General features: G+C 33.1%; 1 protein-coding gene across 1 annotated transcript; it reads right to left on the bottom strand.

Annotated features, from left to right (window-relative positions):
• Positions 1 to 1,926: 1,926 nt before the first annotated feature.
• Positions 1,927 to 22,993, bottom strand: prr5l (proline rich 5 like). Its single transcript, XM_073832123.1, has 9 exons — positions 22,827 to 22,993; positions 19,238 to 19,385; positions 15,192 to 15,272; positions 14,726 to 14,774; positions 10,183 to 10,240; positions 9,962 to 10,053; positions 9,736 to 9,870; positions 6,633 to 6,753; positions 1,927 to 3,544 (listed from the first exon to the last, which is right to left on the bottom strand). The coding sequence occupies exons 2-9, from the start codon at positions 19,354 to 19,356 to the stop codon at positions 3,165 to 3,167; spliced, it is 1,035 nt and encodes a 344-aa protein (XP_073688224.1). The 5' UTR covers positions 19,357 to 19,385; positions 22,827 to 22,993; the 3' UTR covers positions 1,927 to 3,164.
• Between the last annotated feature and the right edge of the window lie 252 nt (positions 22,994 to 23,245).

Raw genomic sequence — 23,245 nt, forward strand, 5'->3', positions numbered from 1 at the left:
TTTTGACCAGAAATGACACAGACGTCTCCCAAAAGATAATAAGATGATGTACAAAAGGCATCATTGTGGAAAAAATATTTCTCAGCTTTTATTTACATTTGAACAAAAAGTGGCATGTCCAAAATTATTCATACCCTTTGCAAACTGTCACAGTCTATGGGTAAATCCAAAGTTCTATACCATTCCAAATAGTCCAAGCTGTTCTAAAGCATCCTAATTACCCTGATTCATTGGGAACAGCTGTTTTAATCAACTCAACAGGTGAAAAACAGAAGCTCTCTGCTGTTGGTTTGTGGACAGTCATGGCTAAGACAAAGGAGCTCACTGAGGACCTGCGGCTGCGCATTGTGGCTGCTCACAAGTCAGGAAAGGGCTATAAGACCATCTCTAAATGTTTTGAAGTTCCAGTGGCTACAGTGCAATTATTAAAAAATACAAGTTCCGCACTGTGAAAAATCTCAGAGGATGTGGTTGGAAGCCAAAAGTGACACCTGTGCTGGCCAGGAGGATAGTGAGAGAGGTAAGAAAGAACCCAAGGATCACCACCAAGGCCATCCTGATGAATCTGGGCTCTGCTGGTGGCAACATCTCAAGGCAGACAGTCCAACGGACACTGCACACCGCTGGGTTCCACTGACACAGACCAAGGAGGACACCACTTCTCCAGATAAGACACACAAAAGCCCGCTTGGCCTTTGCAAATGCTCATCTGGACAAAGAAGAAGACTTCTGGTCTTCTGTTTTATGGTCAGATGAAAAAAAATTAATTGTTTGGCCACAATGATGTAGCCTTCATTTGCTGTAAAAAAGGAGAAGCCTTCAACCCTAAGAACACCATCCCCACTGTCAAACATGGTGGTGGGAACCTAATCACAGTAAACGGCACCATGAAAAAGGAGCAATACATCAAAATTCTCAACAACAACATCAGGCAGTCTGCAGAGAAACTTGGCCTTGGGCATCAGTGGACATTTCAGCACGACAATGATCAAAAGCACACAGCAAAAGTGGTGAAGAAATGCTAGCAGACAAAAACATTAACGTTTTGCAGTGGCCCAGCAAGAGTCCTGGCTTAAATCCAATTGAGAATCTGTGGAGGGAGCTAAAGATCAGGGTGATGGCAAGGAGACCCTCCAACCTGAAAGAGTTGGAGCTCATCGCTAAAGATGAATGGGCAAAAATATCAGTGGAGACATGCAAAAAGCTGGTCAGCAGTTATAGGAAGTGTCTGATTGCTGTAATAGCCAAGGCTTTTCTATTAATTATTGAGAAGGGTATAAATAATTTTGGACATGCCACTTTTTGTTCAAATGTAAATAAAAGATGAGTAATATTTTTTCACAATGATGCCTCTTGTACATCGTCTTATCTTTTTGGAGAAGCCTGTGCCATCTCCGATCAAAAAAAAAAAACTTGATAACTTGATTAAAACTGGTTGATTAAAAGTTAGAATTTGCCAGGGGTATGAATAATTTAGGGCTTGAATATATACACACACACACACACACACACACACACACACACACACATATATATATATATATATATATATAAACCTAAAAAAACAGAAACTCATTTTTATTTATTGGATGTGAGCTGCAATCAAGCAAACCTTCCAGAAGATGGCATCAAAGACCAATACATTTTTTTCTTGTTACTTCCCATGTATTTGTGCCCTTTGGCTGCAGAATTTCCCTGTCTTCTTAATAGGAAAGCCTTACTGAACTAATCATCTCAAATAAGATTACAGTGAACTTCCTTCCAGTGCCAGTCAGAGGAGGAACTTCCTCAATGAGCGTAGCTCCTTCTGCCAGACCTACTAAAAAAACAACAACAGCTTATATTTGCATAAATATAACTTTGTTTTACATCCTATTCTGTATTTTTTTTTATTATTGTGACATTTTCACAAAAATTAAGCACATTTTCACTCCAAATTCTTATAACTTAATTTCATATGTATGTATGTTTAAAAAAAACCTCACATTTTAATACAACCAAAATAAAATGTGACCCTGGACCACAAAACCAGTCATAAGGGTAAATTTTTTTGAAATTGAGATTTATATTTAATCTGAAAGCTGAATAAATAAGCTTTCCATTGATGTATGGGTTTGTTAGAATAGGACAATATCTAAAAACGGAGAAAATCGCTGTTAAAGTTGTCTAAATGAAATTTATCATCTTTACTTAATATACTAATCATTTTTGGCATAAAAGAAAAATAGATAATTTAGACCCATGCCATGTATTTTTGGCTGGTTTTGTGGCCCAGGGTCACAAAACAAAAAAAACAAAAAAATCCAAAAAAGCAAACAAAACGCTATCTTTGATAAATACATAACCATCTGCTCTTATGTTTTCACCAAGGTCAAACGTCCTGGATTAGTACATTCGCAATAAAACTCTTTGGCAGCTCACATGCTGAAACACCGCAAAGGTTTATTCAGGGTGATGTTGATGTTGAAAACAGCATCTAAAGCTCCTTAACAGCTAATCTGCTGAAGGAACTCTAAACTGTATGCCAGAGCTGCAAAGAAATTCTCACATGAAGCTCTAAAGACATCTACGGCAAAACGGTGTTATACGGCAAAAATGAACAATCAAATGCCGAAATGATTTCAAAACCATTCAATTTATTACTACAAAAATATACATTATTTTACACCCGTTGAATTAAGTTTTAATTTATTTAAAATTCCATAAAAGCCTACAAATCTTATGTTTCTTCATGTCAGCATGTTTAGTTTCCACTAAAAAGAAATGAAACAGTAAGACTGCTTAAAAAAGACATTAATTGTAAAGAAATACAGTTAGTTTGTGATCACGTGTCTCAGTATCTGCTGTACCTTTGTAAACCGCTAGCTCACCAGCATATTTTCACATCGGTTTACCACCTCTGCGATAGAAAAAAGTGTGACTTTTGGCGTGCTTTACAAGAAAAGGGCTAAAGCGAAAGCTTTTTCAACTATCCTCCACCCTCCAAACTTTTAAAAGCAGGCTGAACTGACAGGCCAAACAGTATTTAGCACACAAAACAGCTCACATTTCCACAGCAGTAGAGTCCATATTGTTGTATTAAGCGAACACGTTCTGGCTTGTCTCAGTGATCGTAACTTTACAAGATTTTAGTGGGCGTTTTGAGAGCGTGAGAGAAAAGCTTCTTAACTAGTTCCACCACACTTCATCTCTGCAGTGCTTTGGCCTCGAAGGATTTCCACGCCACCTGGCCGAGAATCAAAAAAGGCCGGTTCACTGCAGGAATTCTTAGGTGTCCGTTTGCTCTCTGACTTGGTCATCCTGGCCGCCCCGCTGACCTGCACGTTTTCTGAACACATCCTGTTTTTCATAGACAGGAGCTGGATGTCCGAATGCACATTGGCGACTGTGTGGCGTCGGACACCGCCGGTCCTTTCCAAATAGGCTTCGCCCTCGTGTTCGATTAGAGGTGCCAGGAAAGACTCGTGGGCGAAATGTGTCACCATAATCTCAGGTTGACTGAGGTGTGGAGTGCTAACCAATCTCAGACCTTCAAGACGGTCCTCTGAGGGGGAAGTGATTATGACACTGGTTAGATTCAATGCCGACCACATCTATAAGTTCGAATTATTTTCCATGACCTAACATTTTTAACTGAACAGCAAATCAGCATATTAGAATGATTACTTAAAGGTTCATGTGACACTGAAGACTGGAGTTATGATGCTGAAAATTTAGCTTTGAAATCACAGGAAAAATTATATTTTAAAATATGCTTAAATAGAAAACAGCTATTTTAAGTAGTAAAAATATTTTAAAATTTTACTGTTTTTGCTGTAATTTGGATCAAATAAATGCAGGCTTGGTAAGCACAAGAAAATACTTTAAAAACATTAAAAATATTTTAAATGACTTTATACAATTTTCTTTATACATGTTGGTTGACTAATTAGTTTTTTTAAATTATTAATAATTAAAAATATCAAAATATTTTTAACGTTGCAAATACACAAATATTATTAATTTACAAGTTATCTGATATTTTAATAAACTTACTGATCTTAATGCTTTTTCTGTATTTTGGTTACACCATACGACTTTCATTATTTTTTTTTACTATATGACTTTTCTTTATGAAACATTTTTCCCATTTTATTACATTTTGGTTATTCCATATGACTAGTTTGGTGTACAAAAGATTTTTCTAATTATTATTAAGTAATAATATTAATATATATTTTACTATGAATCATTAATAAATAAATATTACATTGATAAAGATCAAATGATCTGATATTTTAAGAGAATTATTACTCTTAACACTTTTTTCTGCATGTTGGTTACACTATATGACTATAATTTGGTGGACAAATGTCTTTATTTTTAATAATGTTTAATAATTAATAATTAAAGGTTTTAATCATTTAAAATATTAAAATATTTTTCAAGTTGCGAATATATAATTTTAAATATTATGAATTATTCATGAATAAATATTATTTCATTTTTGCACCACATGACATCTAGCAACATGAACTTACTTTGTCCTGTTGTAAAAAGGTCAAATGATCTGATATTTTAAGAGAATTATTGCTTTGAACACTTTATTCCTCATGCTGGTTACACCGTAAGACTTTAATTTGGTAGACAAAAGTGTGTAAATATATATATTTTAAATATTATGAATTATGTATTAATAAACATCATTTAAGTTTTTGGGGGAGTTGCACCACATGACATTTTGCTAACTTTGAACTTTGTCTTGTTATAAATAAGGTAAACTTTTGATTAACTTATTGATCTAAACGCTTTTTTTTTCGAAGTACAAAGACATTTGTACAAATATTATGAATTATGAAGTTTATAGGGAGTTGCATAACATAACTAACTTTACCATAAAATGATCAAATTATCTGTGACTTCTTGATCTTAAGACTTCTAACATTTTTTGTGCATGTTGGTTACACCCTATGACTAATTTGTTGAACAAATTAGTTTGTTTTAATTATTAATAATAAATAATATTAAAATATTTTTTCAAACACAAAATTATTATGAATTTAACAATTTAACATTTAGCAACATGAACTAACGTTGTCTTCTTAAAAAAGGTCAAATTATCTGATATTTTATTAGAATTATTGCTCTTAACACTTTTTTCTTCATGTTTCATGTTGGTTACACAATAAGACTTTAATTTGTTGGACAAAAGTTTTTTAACATTAATAATTAATAATATTAATATATTTTTCAAGTTGCAAAGTTTTTCAAATATCATGAATTATTAATATAATAGTTTTGGGGGAGTTGCACTACATGATATTTAGCAACATGAACTAACTTTGTCTTGTCAAAAAAAGGTCAAATTCTCAGATATGTTAATGACTTACTGATCTTATTTATTTTTCCACATTTTGGTTACACCATATGACTTTAATTATATTTAATAAATATATATTTTTTTCAAGGTAAAAAGACATTTTTACAAATATTACGAATTAAAAAAAATGTATGGGGAATTGCACCACATGACATTTTATTGGTTGCCATAAAATGGTCAAATTATCTGATATTTTAAGTGACTTGTTGCATGTTGGTTACACCATTGGACTAATTTGGTGGACAGAAGTTTTTTTTAATTATTAATAGTTTACAGGAGGCAAATCCACACATAGTATGAATTATTAATGAATAAATATCAATGAATTGTTCATGGGGAGTAACATGAACTAAATTTTAAAAGGTCAAATTATCTGAAATTTTAAGAGAATTATTGCAGAGAATTATAATAAAAAAAAAACATTTTTTTTCCCTTCATGTCAGTTACACCATAAGACTAATTTGGTGGTCAAAGGATTCTTTATTATTAAAAATGAATAATATTAATATTTATAATAAGTTGCATATACATTTTTTTTTTTAAATATTATGAATTTTTAATTAATAAGTATCATTGATTTTTTTTGAGTTGCACCACATGACATTTTGCAACATGAACTAACTTTGTGTTTTTGATCTTAATGCTTTTCCTGCATTTAGGTTACACCATATTTTTTTACCATATGACTTATGTTTTTTAATTATTAATAATATTATATTTTTCAAGGTACAACAACATTTTTACAAATATTATGAATGATAAAGTTTATAGGGAGTTGCACCACATGACAAAATTAACTGCATTTTTCTGCATGTTGGTTACACCATATTAATTTGGTGTTTTAATTTTTAATTTAATTTAATTTCTTAGTTTTCTTAAGAGTTTTTTAACAACATGAAATAACTTTGTAGTAATAACTACTGAATAAAAAAAGGTCAAATTATCTGATAATTTCATAATCGTTTAATTAATGCATTTAACACTTTTTTCTTTATGTAGGTATAACTTCTTTTAAATCGATCTTTTAATGTTTTTTTTTTCTTCATGATATTTGGACAGTTATACCATCCTGACAGTTTTGACTTTATTCCCCTCTTTAAAAATATCTACATTTTAATTCAAGAATTTAAAACTTGTTCATCACAGTCTTTGTATGCACCAACTTAATTGTTAATGCATTTTTAAATATACTGACTGACAAAGACAAAGAAAGAGCTTCATATCATTGACCCACAAACCAACCAAAACGGAAGAGCATAAAATGACTGAGTACCTGAAGATGAATCGCTAGGGTTCATGTAGAGGTAGTTACTCAGGTAGGGAGATATAACCATGTCCACTAGCCTCTCGAGCTGGAAATACTCTTGCGTAGGTCCATTAGGCTCATGAATGCCCTGCCCCAAAAAAATAAAGAACATCATAAAATTAAGGATCCAAAACAAAGAGCCGGCATTCACTGCTGGTGGATGAATAGTTAAATATCTGGGTTCAATCCCAAGACAGCTGACAAGTGGGAGTAAATGAGGAAGGGATGACGCATCAACATGCTTCATCACCATTATGCCCTTAAGCATGACACTGTATCCCTGTGGTACTCTGTTCTGGAACAAAGCTGACAAATTTCTTTTGTATGGAGGAGCCATATTTGAAAAAGCAATGCTGGGTCAAGGTGCTCGGTTTCATGGAGGCTCTTGAAATCTCATCTGGGATTACAGCAGCACAAAGCAGATTTGTATATGTTCCCACACCAGCACTGAGGCAATGCTTTTCTAATGTTCATTTATCATCATATCTCTGCTTCATATTCTCGCCTGTGTGTTATCTAGCATATGTATGCACAACATTTATGTCTTTGTTCCATAAAGCAGTGTATTTTAGTATTATTTATATACTATTATAGTATTTTATCTTTATATACTCATTTAATTAAATATTTATTATAGGATTTTAGTCATTTTGTTATGTGCTTCTCATTTTAATTTTTTTTTTAAATATTTCTATTTAGCTTTTTTAAAATTTCAGTTATAGTTTCAGTACCTCAACTTAATTTTTATATTTTTTTATATAATTTTTCCTTTTTAGTTTTTATGTATATTTTTTAATTTATGTTTGTGGGGTATGTATATCTGCACAATAAAAACATACATTTATTTATTTTAATTTTTTTAAAAGTTATTAAAAAAGTTTAATTTTTTATTTTTTATCTATTTATATTTTATTTCAGCTTTATTTCAGTTAAGTTACTTACTTTTATTTTTAGTTAACAATAATTACATTTAATTTTTTTTCTAAATGATTTTCGAGTATTTTTATTTTTAATTTTCATCTATTTCTATTTTATTTCAGCTTTATTTATAGCAAAAACTAAATAAAAATACAAATTTTAAATTAATCTTTTCTTTTTTTTAGTTTTTATACTATTTTAATGAGTTTTATGAGTTTTTTATTCTTATAAGTTGTTTATTCTTCAAAATGAGTTTTGAGTTATTTATTTTGAATTTCATCTATTTTATTTCAGCTTTTTTTCTGTTATTGCAGCTTTATTTACCGCAAAACTAATTTAAAATAAAAATATACATTTTAAATTAATTTTTCCTTTTTAGTTCGTTTTTTATTTTTTAAATGCGTTTTATTAGTTATTTTTTTATTAATATCTATTTCTATTATATTACAGCTTTATTTCTTCTTTATTCCACTGTATTTACAGCAAAATCTAAATATTAAAATTTACAGCAAAATCTAAATATTAAATAAAAAAGTTTTAATATTAATTTATTTCTTTTTTTTAAGTTTTTATAAGTTTTTAATTTTTTAAAATGAGTTTTATGAGATTTTTAATTTTAATCTATTTCTATTTTATTTCAGTTTTATTTCTATTTTAGCTTTATATATAGCAAAAACTAGATTTAAAATAAAAAAATATAAATTTTAAATTAATCTTTTAAAGTTTTTATTTTTTTATTGAGTTTTGAGCTTTTTATTTTTAATTTTCACCTTCTATTTTCACATTTCTATTATATTTCAGCTTTATTTACATCAAAAAAATTGATTTTATATATAAAATTTGATTGTAAATAATTTTTTTAAATGAGTTTTTAATTTTATTTTCATCTATTTCTATTTTACTTCAGCTTTATTTATAATTGTATTTTATTTCAGCTGTATTTACAGCAAAATGAAATATTAAATATAAAAAATGTTTAAACATTTTTTTACTTTTTTAAAGTTTTTCTAAGTGTTTTATTTTTTAAATGAGTTTTTTTATTTTCATCTGTTTATATATTTTTTTCCGCTTTACTTCAGTTATTTAGTTTTACTTTTAGTTACGTGTTTAGTTTTAGTAAACTTTTAGGGTAACACTTTACAATAAGGTTCATTAGTTAACATTAGTTAACCACATTAGTTAACATGAACTAATAATGAACTGCACTTATACAGCATTTATTAATCTTTGTTAATGTTAATTTCAACATTTACTAATACATTATTAAAATCTTGTTAACATTAGTTAATGCAGCGTGAACTAACATGAACAAACAATGAACAACTGTATTTCCGTTAACTAACGTTAATGAAGATTAGTAAATACAGTAACTAATGTATTGCTCATGGTTAGTTCATGTTAGTTAATACATTAACTAATGTTTAACTAATGAACCTTATTGTAAAATGTTACCACTTTTGGTTTAGTTTTTTTTAAACTGGATTCAAAAAATAATAATAATTTGATTTTTTATGTATTTTTTAAAATGAGTTTTATGAGTTTTTAATTTTCATCGGTTTATATTTATTTCAGTTTTATTTCAGTTAAGTTATTTAGTAACACTTTTAGTTAAAAATAACATAATAACAAAAAAATATGATGGATACATTAGAGGCCTATATATCTATTTATACATAACATTTCTTATTTATAAATCTACTCATTAATTCTGACACAGATTTAAAAGTATTAAAAATAAGCAATAAATGTATTATTACAGCTTTAGAATTATGATCTCAACAGAGCTATAATAAACATAAACAATTTAAATTTTCATTGTGCAAACATTAGTTGTACTACATTTTATATATATACACAACAACCAATATTTTTTCCCTAAACCTTTTTGTCAAATGTTACTATACTTAGTTACCAAGGAGACAATGTACCAATGTGAGTGAAGGGTGTGGGATGAAATATGAGAGACTTATTGTGCTTACTGACTTATTGTGCATCCTTTCTGTTCAAACTGAAAATTTTAAGACACATAAATGAACCAAAGTATTTTCCAAAAATGTTTCAAATGTCATTTCCATCACAAAATAACAGATGATTCATAATGTGTCATAAAATCGGATGTTATTAGTACACAAATGACCAACTAAGAGCTCACCTGCAGGATCAGCAGCATCTGTGTGATTGGAGGAGGATACGAAGAGTCCTGAAACATGCTCTCCACGGGAAGCTTCAACAGAACCATGTTCCTAAAGCCTATTAGAGACATTTGCCTCACAGTCAACTCCTGACCCTAAACCCAGCCAAAAAACATCAGTCACCAAAATGTCAGTAACTCGACGCCAACCCACTACTTTGAATGCTAGGTGAGATCATTTTAATACCTGCACGGGGTAGAAAATAGCTTGAAGAGTTGGCAGGATGTCTGTGAAAAACCTCACCCACATCTCAGACAGCGCCTGGAGACGATTTTCATCTGGGCATGAGAATTGAGACAAGAATGCAAGGAGCGATTGAATTGCACACATCTGTATAAAACCTTATTAGAGCTCACGCAGGCCATCAAATGCACCAATAAGACTTATAAAACGGGTTAGGCACTTACCGTTATGAAGCTGAATCTTCTCCAAAATGTACGTCAGACCCTTATTCAGAAGCTGATCCTGGATAAAATGAGTCATGCAAGTACTTTAAGGAATATTGCAGATTCATTACAAGGTTAGCTCATTTGACAGCATTTGTGGTGTAATGTTGATTAGCACAAGAGTGAATTTCCTCTCGTCCCTCTTTTCTCACACAGTGAGGTACTTACAATGGAAGTGAACTGGGTCATTAGAGTAAACATGATTTTACGTTTTTGCCACAACAACATAATGCCTTAACCAAAAAACCCTAAAACTGTAAAAATCATTTATAGGGATAGTTCACCCAAAAATGAAAATTCTGTCATTAATTAATCACCCTCATGTCATTCCAAACCTGTAAGACCCTTACTCATCTTGGAACAAAAATTAAGACATTTTTGATGAAATCCGAAAGCTTTCTGACCCTGCGTAGACTGCAACACAACTGACACTTTCAAGACCCAGAAAGGTAGTAAGGACATTGTTCAAATAGTCCATGTGACATCAGTGGTTCAACCATAATTTCATAAAGCTACGAAAATACATTTTGTGCGAAAGAAAACAAAAATAATGACTTTATTATTTATTTCAATTTCTTCTGAACTGTGCTAGTATTCTCGTAGCTTTATAACATTATGGTTGAACCACTGACGTCACATGCTATTTTAACGATGTCCTTACTACCTTTCTGGGCCTTAAACGTTAAACGTTGTGTTGCTGTCTATGCAGGCTCAGAAATAGGGCTGTCCAATTAATCGAAATTCAGTTTTTAAAGTGAACGTTTAGCTTAAGATGCATACCTAAACGACCAAATACATGCAAATATATGTCAAAATGCGATGTTTGGTGATTATTCGTGTAAACTTTCGTCAGTTATGTCTGAAATTAACGTAAACAGTTGAGAATGAAAATACGTGTGTAACAGTGTATCGGATCCGTGCAGCTCTTAAAGCGGCCACAAGTTATATTCCTTCTGCCGTCTCTGTGCTTAATGTTAATCAAACTATAGTCTCAGCCTCAGACGTTACGCCCACGGAACGTTGGCTAAACGTCTGATGCATATGGTACACTTAACTGGAAACACTTCAGGAATGTTGAAGTCGTCATCTGATTTCCGGGATATGCGAGTGCCGCGTTTGCTTTCGGTCCTCTGGGAAACAAAGCCCAGACTGATTTACTCAGCGTTTTGCTAAAAGATGCTTATGCAGATGCGATTGTTGTTATACACTTTTGCGACGTTCGCGAACAAATTACTGACGTACTGCTTGTTCTCCCTCTTCTTATTTAACTGGTTATTTCAATGACTGACTTGTTGCACGCCAGTCTGTTGTTGAGGCATTTCCACGCACCGAAACGTGATGCTGAACGAAACGAACTGTGATTGGCTGTTTGGCATGTCGGTCAAACGGCCTTATGGGCGGGCCTTGGCCAATTAAAGCTGCCATGAATTCCAGACCTTCAGCCGTCAGTCTGAAGGTCTGGCTACGCGAGACTAATCAAACTACAAAAGACAAAGACAAAATCACTTACTGCTCTTGACAGAGGGACTTTTGTAGTTTTTGTAAGAAACAAAGCATGTTTAATACTTACAGTGAATACTACACTGTTTTATTTTACATTCAATTAATTACATTAAATTTCCCCCCAAAAACAATAAAATAAAATAAAAACTGTTTTATTTGTATCTTTTTTTTCTTCTAATGTATAGCTATCTTTAAATTAATCAATCATATAAAGTTCCAGACCCACTCATAATCGTGTTAAATAATTGTGATTACAATATTGACCAAAATAATCGGGATTATAATTTTTTTGCCATAATCGAGCAGCCCTACTCAGAAAGCGCTTGGATTTTATCAAAAATATCTTAATTTGTGTTCTGAAGATGAATGAAGGTCTTACGGGTTTGGAACGACATGACAAAGTTTTCATTTTTGGGTGAACTGTCCCTTTAAACACCTTTACAGCTCAAATAATACATATTACAATAGAAGTATTAATATTAGTGCTTTTATGCAATTTTAAGCTTCACGTTTTTGCTTTTTAACACTCCAAAAAAGGGCCCCATTCACTTTCAGTGTAAGTGCCTCACCATAACCTTGATTTTATTTGGGATTTTTCTGGAAAGAAATAAAAGAGTGCAATCAAACATTAACATAATTCAATAAATGTTGTCAATTAAGCTTCCTAACTTAACAGTTAATGTTCTGGTAAGGTTTGCTCAAAGTTATGAACAAACAGTCTTTCAGTAACATTAATAGAATGTCATTTAAATTTTTCTAGCTTTTAATAACATTCTCAAAACATTAGCACAAAAACATAATTTACCTCATTAATGTAATGTTTTTTTTTTCCTAAAATGTTGTAGTTAGATGTTCATTTAACATTTTTAAATGTTTCAGAACTTTCAGAGAACATTCAACACTAGGAACGAAATGCTATCAAAATCTCACAATACGGTAATATCATATCACCATATGAAATCCACAATACGATATTATTGCAATATTTAAAACAAAAAATGTAAAGTTAAATTATTCTAATGCACTTTGAGGGTTCCTCTTTTTTTATTTGTGGTATACTGTCTCAGTCTAAATTACATTTACACTGGTGTTTAGGGAAGCCAAACAAATTAGAATATAATAATTATAACAACAATTTTATTTTATTGTTATTCCTATGACAGTAATAGCCATATATTGTAAAACAACTGCACTGTAAAAATAGGTATATTACTTTTGCTTTACACTACAGTAGAGAAATTACAATACTTCTTTCCTAATTTCTACACTTGAAAGAGATATTTTGAATTTGGACTGCAGTAATGGTACTCATTTAAACCACTAGTTGTCAGCAATTCATACTGCACTTTTAAGCTTTTATCTTGATGGAAATGGCAGTACATCTTTTTTTTGATGGAAAACTTCAGCTTCAGTTAAAACAAGCTTACAAATGTGTCTCACTACGAATCAAGTGAAATGCATGTACAGTGCCTTGCAAAAGTATTCATACCCCTTCATTTTTTTCCACATTTTGTTACGTTGCAGCATTATGTTAAACTGCTTTAAATTTCATTTTTTCCCACATCAATCTACATCTCATACACCATAATGACAAAGCGCAAAACAGATTTGTAACAACTTTGCAAATTTATTAGAAATAAAGAACTGAAAAGATCCTGTTGCATAAGTATTCATACCCTTTTCTGGGACACTCGAAATTTAGCTCAGGAGCATTCATATTGCTTCTAGATGTTACTACACTTCGAGTGGAGTTAAACTGTGGCAAATTCATTTGAACGAGTATGATTTTGAAAGACACACACCTCTCAGAAAAGGTCTAACAGCTGAAAATGCATATCAGAGCAAAAACCAAGTCCTGAGGTCAAGATAACTGCCTGTAGATCTCAGTGACAGACTTGCGTTAAGGCAATGATCTAGGGAAGAGTTCAGAAAAAGATCTGCTGCATTGAAGGTTCACAGAAGCATGTAGCCTCCATTATCCATAATGGAAGACGATTAGAACAACTAGGACTCTAGAAAATGTCTGCCAGCCCCCATCCAAGCTGACAGAGCTTGAGAGGTGAAAAGGTGAGGCAAACAATGGCAGATAATTGCCAAATGCAGATGTACCCAAAAAGACTTGAGGCTGTAAAGGGGCTTCAACTATGTACTGAGTTAAGGGTATGAATACTTATGCAATGTACTTATTTCAGTGTTTTTTGATTTTTAATACATTTGTAAAATTTGCAAATCTGGTTTTTGCTTTGTCATTATTATGGTGTATGGCGTGTCAATTGATGTGGGGAAAAACTAATTTAAAGCAGTTTAACATAATGCTGCAACAAAACAAAATGTGAATAAAATGAAGGGGTATTAATACTTTTGCAAGGCACTGTAATCATCGCAAAAATAAAGCATAACTGTTGGCTGTTGCATTCCCAAACGTCCACTCACAGCACATGCAATAAACACATGCATTCACTGTGAACTGAGCCGTTCTGAGGGGCAGAAAACAATCGCCTAAATGAAGTGCGCGCCTCTTTTTGAAACATGTAGCGAAAACAGACTTGATGAAGGCATTAAGCCGTATCTTGTATTAGTCTGTGTATTGTTCATTTGACAGATACTGTGCCAAAGCATAATGGCCAAAAACACAACTTTAAAGATCTTTTATGTTAGAATAAGAAATGTAAATATATTTTAAAAACTACACATTTTGCCTGCAAGACCTATCGTTTCATATCATAATATATATAATAATATCGAGACTATCACGATACCACGATATTGATAATACCATTATTCAACACTTGTGTTTCCATAATGTTTGCAAAATGACAAAATGGAATGTTTCCTGAATGTTCAAATAACCAAGACATTTTTTATTAGAATGTATTTTTGTTAGCTGGTTTAAACCTGGAATATTTAAGATTTTTAATCTCTCATTAGGATAATTTCACTTTAAATTCAACTATTTTTGAAATTCACTTCGTTATGTCTTTAAGACTAAAAAATACATTACCTGAAAGTATTCAGTGATAAATGATCCCAGCTCGGTCCTCAAAAGCCACCTGATAAAACAGGTAAAATGCTCAGTTAGTCACACCCACCCTCACAAACAAAAACTTTTTACTTTTGATTAAAGGGGTCATGAACTGATGAACCAAAATCAATCCTCTTGACTTTTGACATATAAGATGTACTTAAAAACATCCTCAAGTAAAATCTTGATAACATTATAAGTGGACCTCAAAGAACAGTACAAAATAATAAAAAAGGCAGTTCATGACCCCTTTAATTAAAATAAATAAAAAAACACCACCACAAAGCTAGGGTATTGTGGGTGGTTGTCATTAGCTTGCTAATGTGGTTGTTAGTGTATTCTGGGTCATTGCCTAATAGTCAAAAACCTTTAATCTTGACTAAAGATCAGTGTATAGGAAGTGAATCGAGTTTTTGGCTGCAAATTTTCTGTATTACTTTCTTACCTTATGCTTTCATTCAGAGTGTAGAGCTCATTGGCCTGTAGCCCCCCACCTTGGAAGACTTTAATTACAGCCGTTTGAACACTGCAAAACAGAACAGACTCAGTTTAGGAAGAAATCAGGAAACTAGACCTTTTTCAAGAGGCCTGACTGCTGATTTGCAAGCTAAAAACATTCTATGCAAAACATCCCTTTATATGCATAAAGGCTTTGCAAAAACATGAATTCTGCAGTGTCACCTGTGTCAGGGAAATTCTGTTCTAATGTCTATAGTCAGCGTTTTTGTCCACTTGCCAGCAAACTTTCGCTGCCCACCGACCGATTCTGACTAACATCCTGCTCGACACTTCCTGAGAGAGGGGCAGCAGATGTCCCATTTCCATAAGGAAGTGGTAAAGGCAAAAGCTGCTGTCTGCTTCCTTCTCCAACGCTTTAAAGACGTGCGTCTCTAAGGGGTTTTCCCCTAAAGACTAAAAATGTCATGCAAAGTGTGAAATCATATATATAAAGGGAGGATTCACTTTTGAGTCAGAGGTACAGTGACCGTAATCGTCGCCCTTTTTGACTCAAATGTCAAGTTTAGGACTTTCTGAAATCAAAATATTCATTTTATCAATGTAAAAGGATATCAAAATTTTATTCGATTATTAATTCATTCAAAAACAAACAAGCAAATACATTTCATGCTTTCTACAACGACTTCTACGGTCGCCTCTTTATGTGAATTTCTGAATTAAAACTTTTTTTGATTTTTTATTTTTTATTTGCAAAGCATACAGTAAAAACTATCCGCTACAGTTCTGATATCAGAATAGAAAAAGAAAAGACAAACAATTCTCAACAAAAGTTCTCATTAAAAAATGAATTGAAAAAGAATAAGCTTTTATAAGAATAAGATTTCATTTAATTTAATAAGAATTGGCATAAAAATCTTAGAAGTAAATATTTAAACAAATGGCTACACTATTTATTACTATTTTAGAAACTTTTGCCCATCAAATCAGAGTAAAAAAAAACTAAAACATTTGACCTTTTTATAAATTAAGGTTGCTGTAAAATGTCATATGGTGTGGCTCCCCAAAAGTGTAATAATATTATGAATTACTAATACATAATATTTGTTTTAAAATACATTTAACTTGAAACAATTAGATGTGTATATTAATTACATGTATTTAATTTATAAAACCCATATGAAACCAACATTAGTACAGTGCATATTTCTAATAAATTGCCTTATACTACAGGGCCGTTGAATGCTTGAATCTGATTGGCTGACGAACGTTCTAGAGGTGTGCATTATTTTTAGGGAAACGCACGGCAAACGTAGTTCCAGGCAGCTTTTGACTGCAGTAGATGTCTATATCACTTCGCCACACGATTTCAGTTATTTCAAAGGTCCTTACAGCCCACTAACAGCGTTGTGACTGCATCACCACCTCGGGTGTGCATTATTTTCTAAGAATTCTACGGCCCCTCGTCAATTATTCCTTACATATGTGTAATTATGACAAAATAAGTTTAATTCAAGTTGTAAAATGCCCAAAAATAGTAATATATTAATAAAATAATTATTCATGCTATTTGTTAAAAAGAATTTACCTTGACAAATTATATTTGAAAACTTTTTGGAAAACAATAATGTGTATTCACATGTATTTAAGGTGTAAGGAAAATGCGTTTTTACATTTACTGATTGATTACACCACATGACATTTTTTTAAGTTAAATAATTTTTTCCCCCCTTGAAAATAGTTTACAGTGGTGTGAAAAACTGTTGGCCCCCTTCCTGATTTTTTTTTTTTTTTTTTTTGCATGTTTGTCACACTTTAATGTTTCAGATCATCAAACAAAAGGGAAAACAAAATCCAAACCCACATGTCGCTGTGTGAAAAAGTGTTTGCCCAGACCTGCCTGACAAATTGAAATAGACCAAAAGATTCTCAAAAGCTACACATCATGCTGAGATCCAAAGAATTTCAGGAAGAAATTGGAAAGAAAGTAATTGAGATCTATCGAGCTTTGGGACTCCAGCGAACCACAGTGAGATCCATTATTCACAAATGGCGAAAACATGGAACAGTGATGAACCTTCCCAGGAGTGACCGACTGACCAAAATTACCCCAAGAGCGCAGCGACGACTCATCCAAGAGGTCACAAAAGACCCCACAACAACAGCTAAAGAACTGCAGGCCTCTCTTGCCTCAGTTAAGGTCAGTGTTCATAACTCCACCATAAGAAAGAGACTGGGCAAAAACGGCCTGCATGACAGAGTTCCAAGACGAAAACCGCTGCTGAGCAAAAAGAACATAAAGGCTCGTCTCAGTTTTGCCAGAACACATCTTGATGATCCCCAAGACTTTTGGGAAAATACTCTGTGGACTGGCGAGACAAAAGTTGAACTTTTTGAAAGGTGTGTGTCCCATTACATCTGGCGTAAAAGTAACACAGCATTTCAGAAAAAGAACGTCATACCAACAGTAAAATATGGTGGTGGTAGTGTGATGGTCTGAGGCTGTTTTGCTGCTTCTGGACCTGGAAGACTTGCTGTGATCAATGGAACCATGAATTCTGCTGTCTACCAAAAAAACCTGAAGGACAATGTCATGACCTTAAAAAGGCAGTTCATGCTCGAAACCCTCCAATGTGGCTGAATTACAACAATTCTGCCAAGATGAGTGGGCCAAAATTCCTGCACAGCGCTGTAACAGACTCATTGCAAGTTATGGCAAATGCTTGATTGCAGTTGTTGCTGCTAAGGGTGGCCCAACCAGTTATTAAGTTTAGGGGGCAAACACTTTTTCACACAGGGCCATGTGGGTTTGGATTTTGTTTTCTCTTCATAATAAAAAACTTCATACAAAAACTGCATGTTGTGTTTACTTTTTGTTATCTTTGATTAATATTTAAATTTGTTTGATGATCTGAAACATTAAAGTGTGACAAACATGCAAAAAATAAAAAATCAGGAAGTGGGCCAACACTTTTTAACACCACTGTAAATGTTTTTCAAACTCACACAGACTTGCCATGCGTTTTCTTACCTTATCAAGATAAGGTTAGTTCCGATTGTAAAATGTCATGTGGTGCTACTGCCCAAAAATATCAGTACTTATAAAATAATTATTATTTCTGTTTATTAAAAATATTTTCCTTTTACTTCATGGTTACACCACATGACACTTTTAAACATAAATTTACATTTTTCATGAAAATAGTATCAAAGTGTTTCAAACTCACATGAACTTTTTATGACAAGAGGAGATTAGTTGTAAGTTGTAAAATGTCATGTGGTGTGATTGCTTAAAAATAGTAATATTTATAAAATAATTATTCATACTGTTTGTCAAAAATAATTTACATTTGCAATATTTAAAAACTTTTTGGAAAATAATGATGTGTACACTTACATGTATTCAAGGTAAGCAAAATATGTTATTACTTTTTACATGATTTTTACACCACACAATATTATTAAAGCTGCAGTTTGTAACTTTTTTGTGTTCATAATTTACAATTTATATAACAAAGTCAGTACATCATGAATCCATTATCCAAACCATGTTTTTGCCTTATCCTAAATCACTAAGGTACACCTATGGTAAGTTTTTATGTTTTAGTATAGTTTTATGTAAGTTTGCAAAGCAAAACTTTGGCACTATTTTATAAATGTATATTAAAAAGTATTGCGAAAATGAAGGCGTTTCCATTAACCGATGTCATGCGACTAAAACTTAATTGTTTTGGCAACTGATTTTTGTGGGATTTTGGCCATATTTAATCGAATGTGACCTGTAAATGCAAAAAACTCCTCAAAAAGTCAATAAAATTTATGAATGAATAATTCATGATACTCATAAAAATAAAACTGACTATGGAAAATATATTTTAAAAAGTTTTATGATTAAACAATAACAGATTTGTAATCTTTGAATGAACTTTCCCTTAAAAAAAATCTGTTTTGTGTCTATAAAAACCCCTCAACTCTCATGGCATTTAGCAAAACAATGCCTTTTCTCTCTCATCCTTGGGAAAGGGAACCACCCACCTGTTCCAAACACTAGCGTTGGACAGCTGCAGTGCCGGCGAGCTGGCATGAAAGCGGGCGAGGTCGGACAGCACAGGCGAGCTCATGAAACGGGGTCTGGGCTTTCGGAATGACCCCATGGTCTAGTTGAGGTGAGGACAGGCACGTGCTAGAACAAATGTGAGAGAGGAAAAGTCACGTTACAGGCAAAACCTCCCACAAGGTACATCGAAAGGGTGACACAAAGAATGCACGAAACGACCGCAAAAGGCAGTTGTTTACATAGTTTCAGCTGCAGTGACTCATTTATATCGATGCCTCCGTCATAATGAAAGCCACACAGAACATCTACGATACAAACAAGTATACTTCCTTTGATGTGCAGCCTGACATGAGACTTCCTGGTGAACCTACAGCTACGCTCGCGCACAGAGGTATCTGATAATCGCAAAAAGGCAGTTAGGACGCAGTTAACCAGATGCCTGTATCAGATGCTGACACGTTCAAACAGCGCTCGTCTTGGTTTCCTATGCACCAATGCTTCCCAGAATTCTGATTCAAGCTGTCTTGCTCGCAAGCTGCACCCTTGACGGCATCACAACTTGATCCCACACACATCTGATACCAACTGTAAACTTACATATTTATCCCATCTGCCTAATAATAGGTTCAGTCCGTTCCCACACTGACAAAAACACTGCAGCAACGACAACTATGTTGCCATGAGAGGGCAAACAATGTCTCCAATTATAGGCTGCTTTTGTAAAGCCTATGATGGGTTAAATTGGTACTTTATCCACCCAGAATGAAGTCGGCAATATCAGATGGCGCTCAGAATCTGTTCTGTCTGCGGCAAGAAAATGAGCTCATTCACAGGCTAACATTCATGAATGAAAATTTTCTGCATCCATACTCACCATCTGCTAATTATGAGGCCAAAAACAAGTCAGACTCCCACTGCAGTTGATTCACTCGATGCATAATTCGCATGAATTGAGCTTATGGGGTGCCTCTGCTCATAAATCACTCTAAGTAAGACGTCACATTTCTGCCTGGCTCCTTAAACATGATTTCATTCTTTCGGTTCTGGTATATTAATTTATTTACCAAGTGCTTTGGCGAATTAGGACTTGGGTTGTCTGGTAAGATGGTTGACTGGTGAACTTCTAATAACAGACATGAGCAAGTACTCAGGCCAGTTAGGTAATGCAATTAAGGCTGCAGCATCTCAAAGCATGACCGGAGGAGAGTAAACAGTCTCATTTATCATCAGCGTTCAACTGCTGACCTGGCTTAAGTACATTAAGTGGACTCTCAAAGTTGACGTCAACTTTTTGAAGGCCTGTTTACAGCGATAACAAGTACTGTAACTATAAAGTTCACACCAAAGCTATAACGGCAAGAACAGAGAAACAACATCACTGGAATCACTTTCACAATGTTTTTTTCTTCAGCTGACGAACATTAAAAACATTACCAGCCAATCCGTCTGGCTTTGAATAGCTCCAGCTTTAAAAGCATGTGCATGCCAATATAGTTATCGTTCTTGAGGTTAACAGGACTTTAAAGTCAACCTCCACTTATTTTAAAGACTCGTTTACACCAATTATGACATCCATTAAGTCCAGACTCGACTTGTTACTTGATGTTACACCACTTGACATTTTGTTTGTGTTTGTCAAACTCACAAGAACTTGCGATGTGTTTTTTACCACAAGATATGGTTAGTTCAGATCATGAAATGTCATGAGGTCTGACTGCTCAAAAATAGTAATATTTATAAAAGAGTTATTAATGCTATTTGTTAAAAAACAAAAACTTTTTGGAAAATAATGATGTGTACATTCACATGTATTCAAGGTGTAAATATGTTATTAACTTTTACTTGATGGTTAAACCAAATGACATTTTAAAAGTCAAATACAATTTTTTTCTTGAAAATAGTATAAATGTTTTTCAATCTCACATGAACTTGCCACGTTTTTTTTGCGACAAGATAAGGTTAGTTCAGGTTGTAAAATGTCATGTGGTGTGACTGTCAAAAATAGTAGTATTTTTAAAATAATTGCTCATGCTATTTGTTAAAAAGAATTTACCTTGACAAATGATTTTTTTTTTACTTTTTGGAAAATAATGATGTGTACATTCACATGTATTCAAGGTGTAAATATGTTATTAACTTTTACTGTATGGTTACACCACATGACATTATTAAAGTCAAATACACATTTTTTTTCTCTTGAAAATAGTATAAAAGTTTTTCAAACTCACATAAACTTGCCATGTTTTTGTGACAAGATAAGGTTAGTTGAGGAAGTAAAATGTCATGTGGTGTGACTGTACAAAATGAGTAGTATTTTTAAAATAATTACTCATGCTATTTGTTAAAAAGAATTTGCTATAACAAATTAGATTTAAAAAACTTTTCGGGAAAATAATGATTTGTACATTCACATGTATTTAAGGTGTAAATATATAATTATCTTTTACTTGATGGTTACATCACATGATGTTTTTAAAGTTACATTAAAAAATTTCTTGAAAACAGCGTATAGTAAGTTTTTCAAACGTGTTTTCACAAGCAGCTTGGCTAAGATCTTGTTTTAAAGACCCGTTTACACTAGTTATGACACCAATTAAGTCCAGGCTCGACTGGCAGAACTCGACGCTCGCACAGGTTGCCAAATTGAGAACATGAGTAAGTTGATGAGTTAACTAATAGTTTTCAATACGCTGTGTTTTCCAAGAACTGGCAACTTGGGGTGTCAAAATACTACTGAGTAAACTGGAAGTGGGCCGAATCATACAGACCATAACAAAAACATTTTGACACGGAATGCACATTTCAAAGTAAAACAGCTAGCTGTGATAGTTTTTCTTAGAAACAAGTATGTGAACTCAGCATGTTTACTAAATATCTGCAATGATATTATGGTATTTCACGCTTCAGTACTGTCAGTTCTTGCCAATTCATTTAAAGCAATAATTCACTTAAAAAATTAAAATTCTCTCATGTTTACTGACTCCAGACCTGTATGACTTTTTTTTCTTCTGTGTAACAAAAACAGATATTTCAAAGAAGATATTTTTGTACATACACTGAAAATATTTGGCATCCACAACAAAACTGGACCCCACTGACTTTTACTGTATGGACAATGAGACATTTCTCTTCCACAGAATAGCATGACGGTGAGTAAATGATTTTCATTTTGTGTAAACTACCCAGTATTTTAGCATTAAGTATAATGCAGAAATGCTTTCCCCGAAGGTACAAATAAATCAATGCCTAAAAATGTTGTCTAGCTAGGTAGCTTACTATTTTTGAGGTAGAGCCAATGAAACATCCCAGTTAATCTACTATCTTGAAAATCACCAATTCAAGAATCCTATAAAAAGTTAGCTTTTCTTTGTGATACTATCTAATAACATGGATTAATGACAGTAACTAGCATTACTACATTCTATTAATTACGTAAAAAGTTAGTATTAGAATTGATAATTTAAAAGTCATTAAGTTCTATACGTTTAATTGATCTTCTCTACAGATTCTCTGGAGTCTCTTCAGGATCTACAAGTCGAGCAGCTACTGAGTAACTGTTTCACTTACCAGCTTCTTCTTCTCAGTCCAAACTGAGAGTTAGTTGAGCCACATTGTAATTTCCGCCACCGTTCTCACACATGTAAACGCTTAATGCAACTTCGACGAACGCTACCGTAACAATACATAGGCTACTCTTAAAAATAAAACTTCAGCCCTCAAGCCCTTTTGGTGCACTAAGTATTCATCGGGTGAGACAAGAAAGCAAGATGCTCCGCTGTGAAGCGCCCGCTGTGGGCGGTCCATGGGAGGAGTTTGCTGGAACTGTTTCACACATGCAACAAGTGTGCTGTATTGACTCCGAGTCATTTCCGCGAACCGGTTCCTTCGAACAGCTCGGTTCAAAACACAGTGATTCGTCATTACGTTATCCTCCTGACTACCAGCAAAGGAGTTTTGTCCTCTGTAGAGGACAAAAGTTTTTAGCG

This window comes from Garra rufa, chromosome 25, assembly GCF_049309525.1.
Source record: "Garra rufa chromosome 25, GarRuf1.0, whole genome shotgun sequence".
In the NCBI taxonomy this organism is placed as follows: Eukaryota; Metazoa; Chordata; class Actinopteri; order Cypriniformes; family Cyprinidae; genus Garra; species Garra rufa.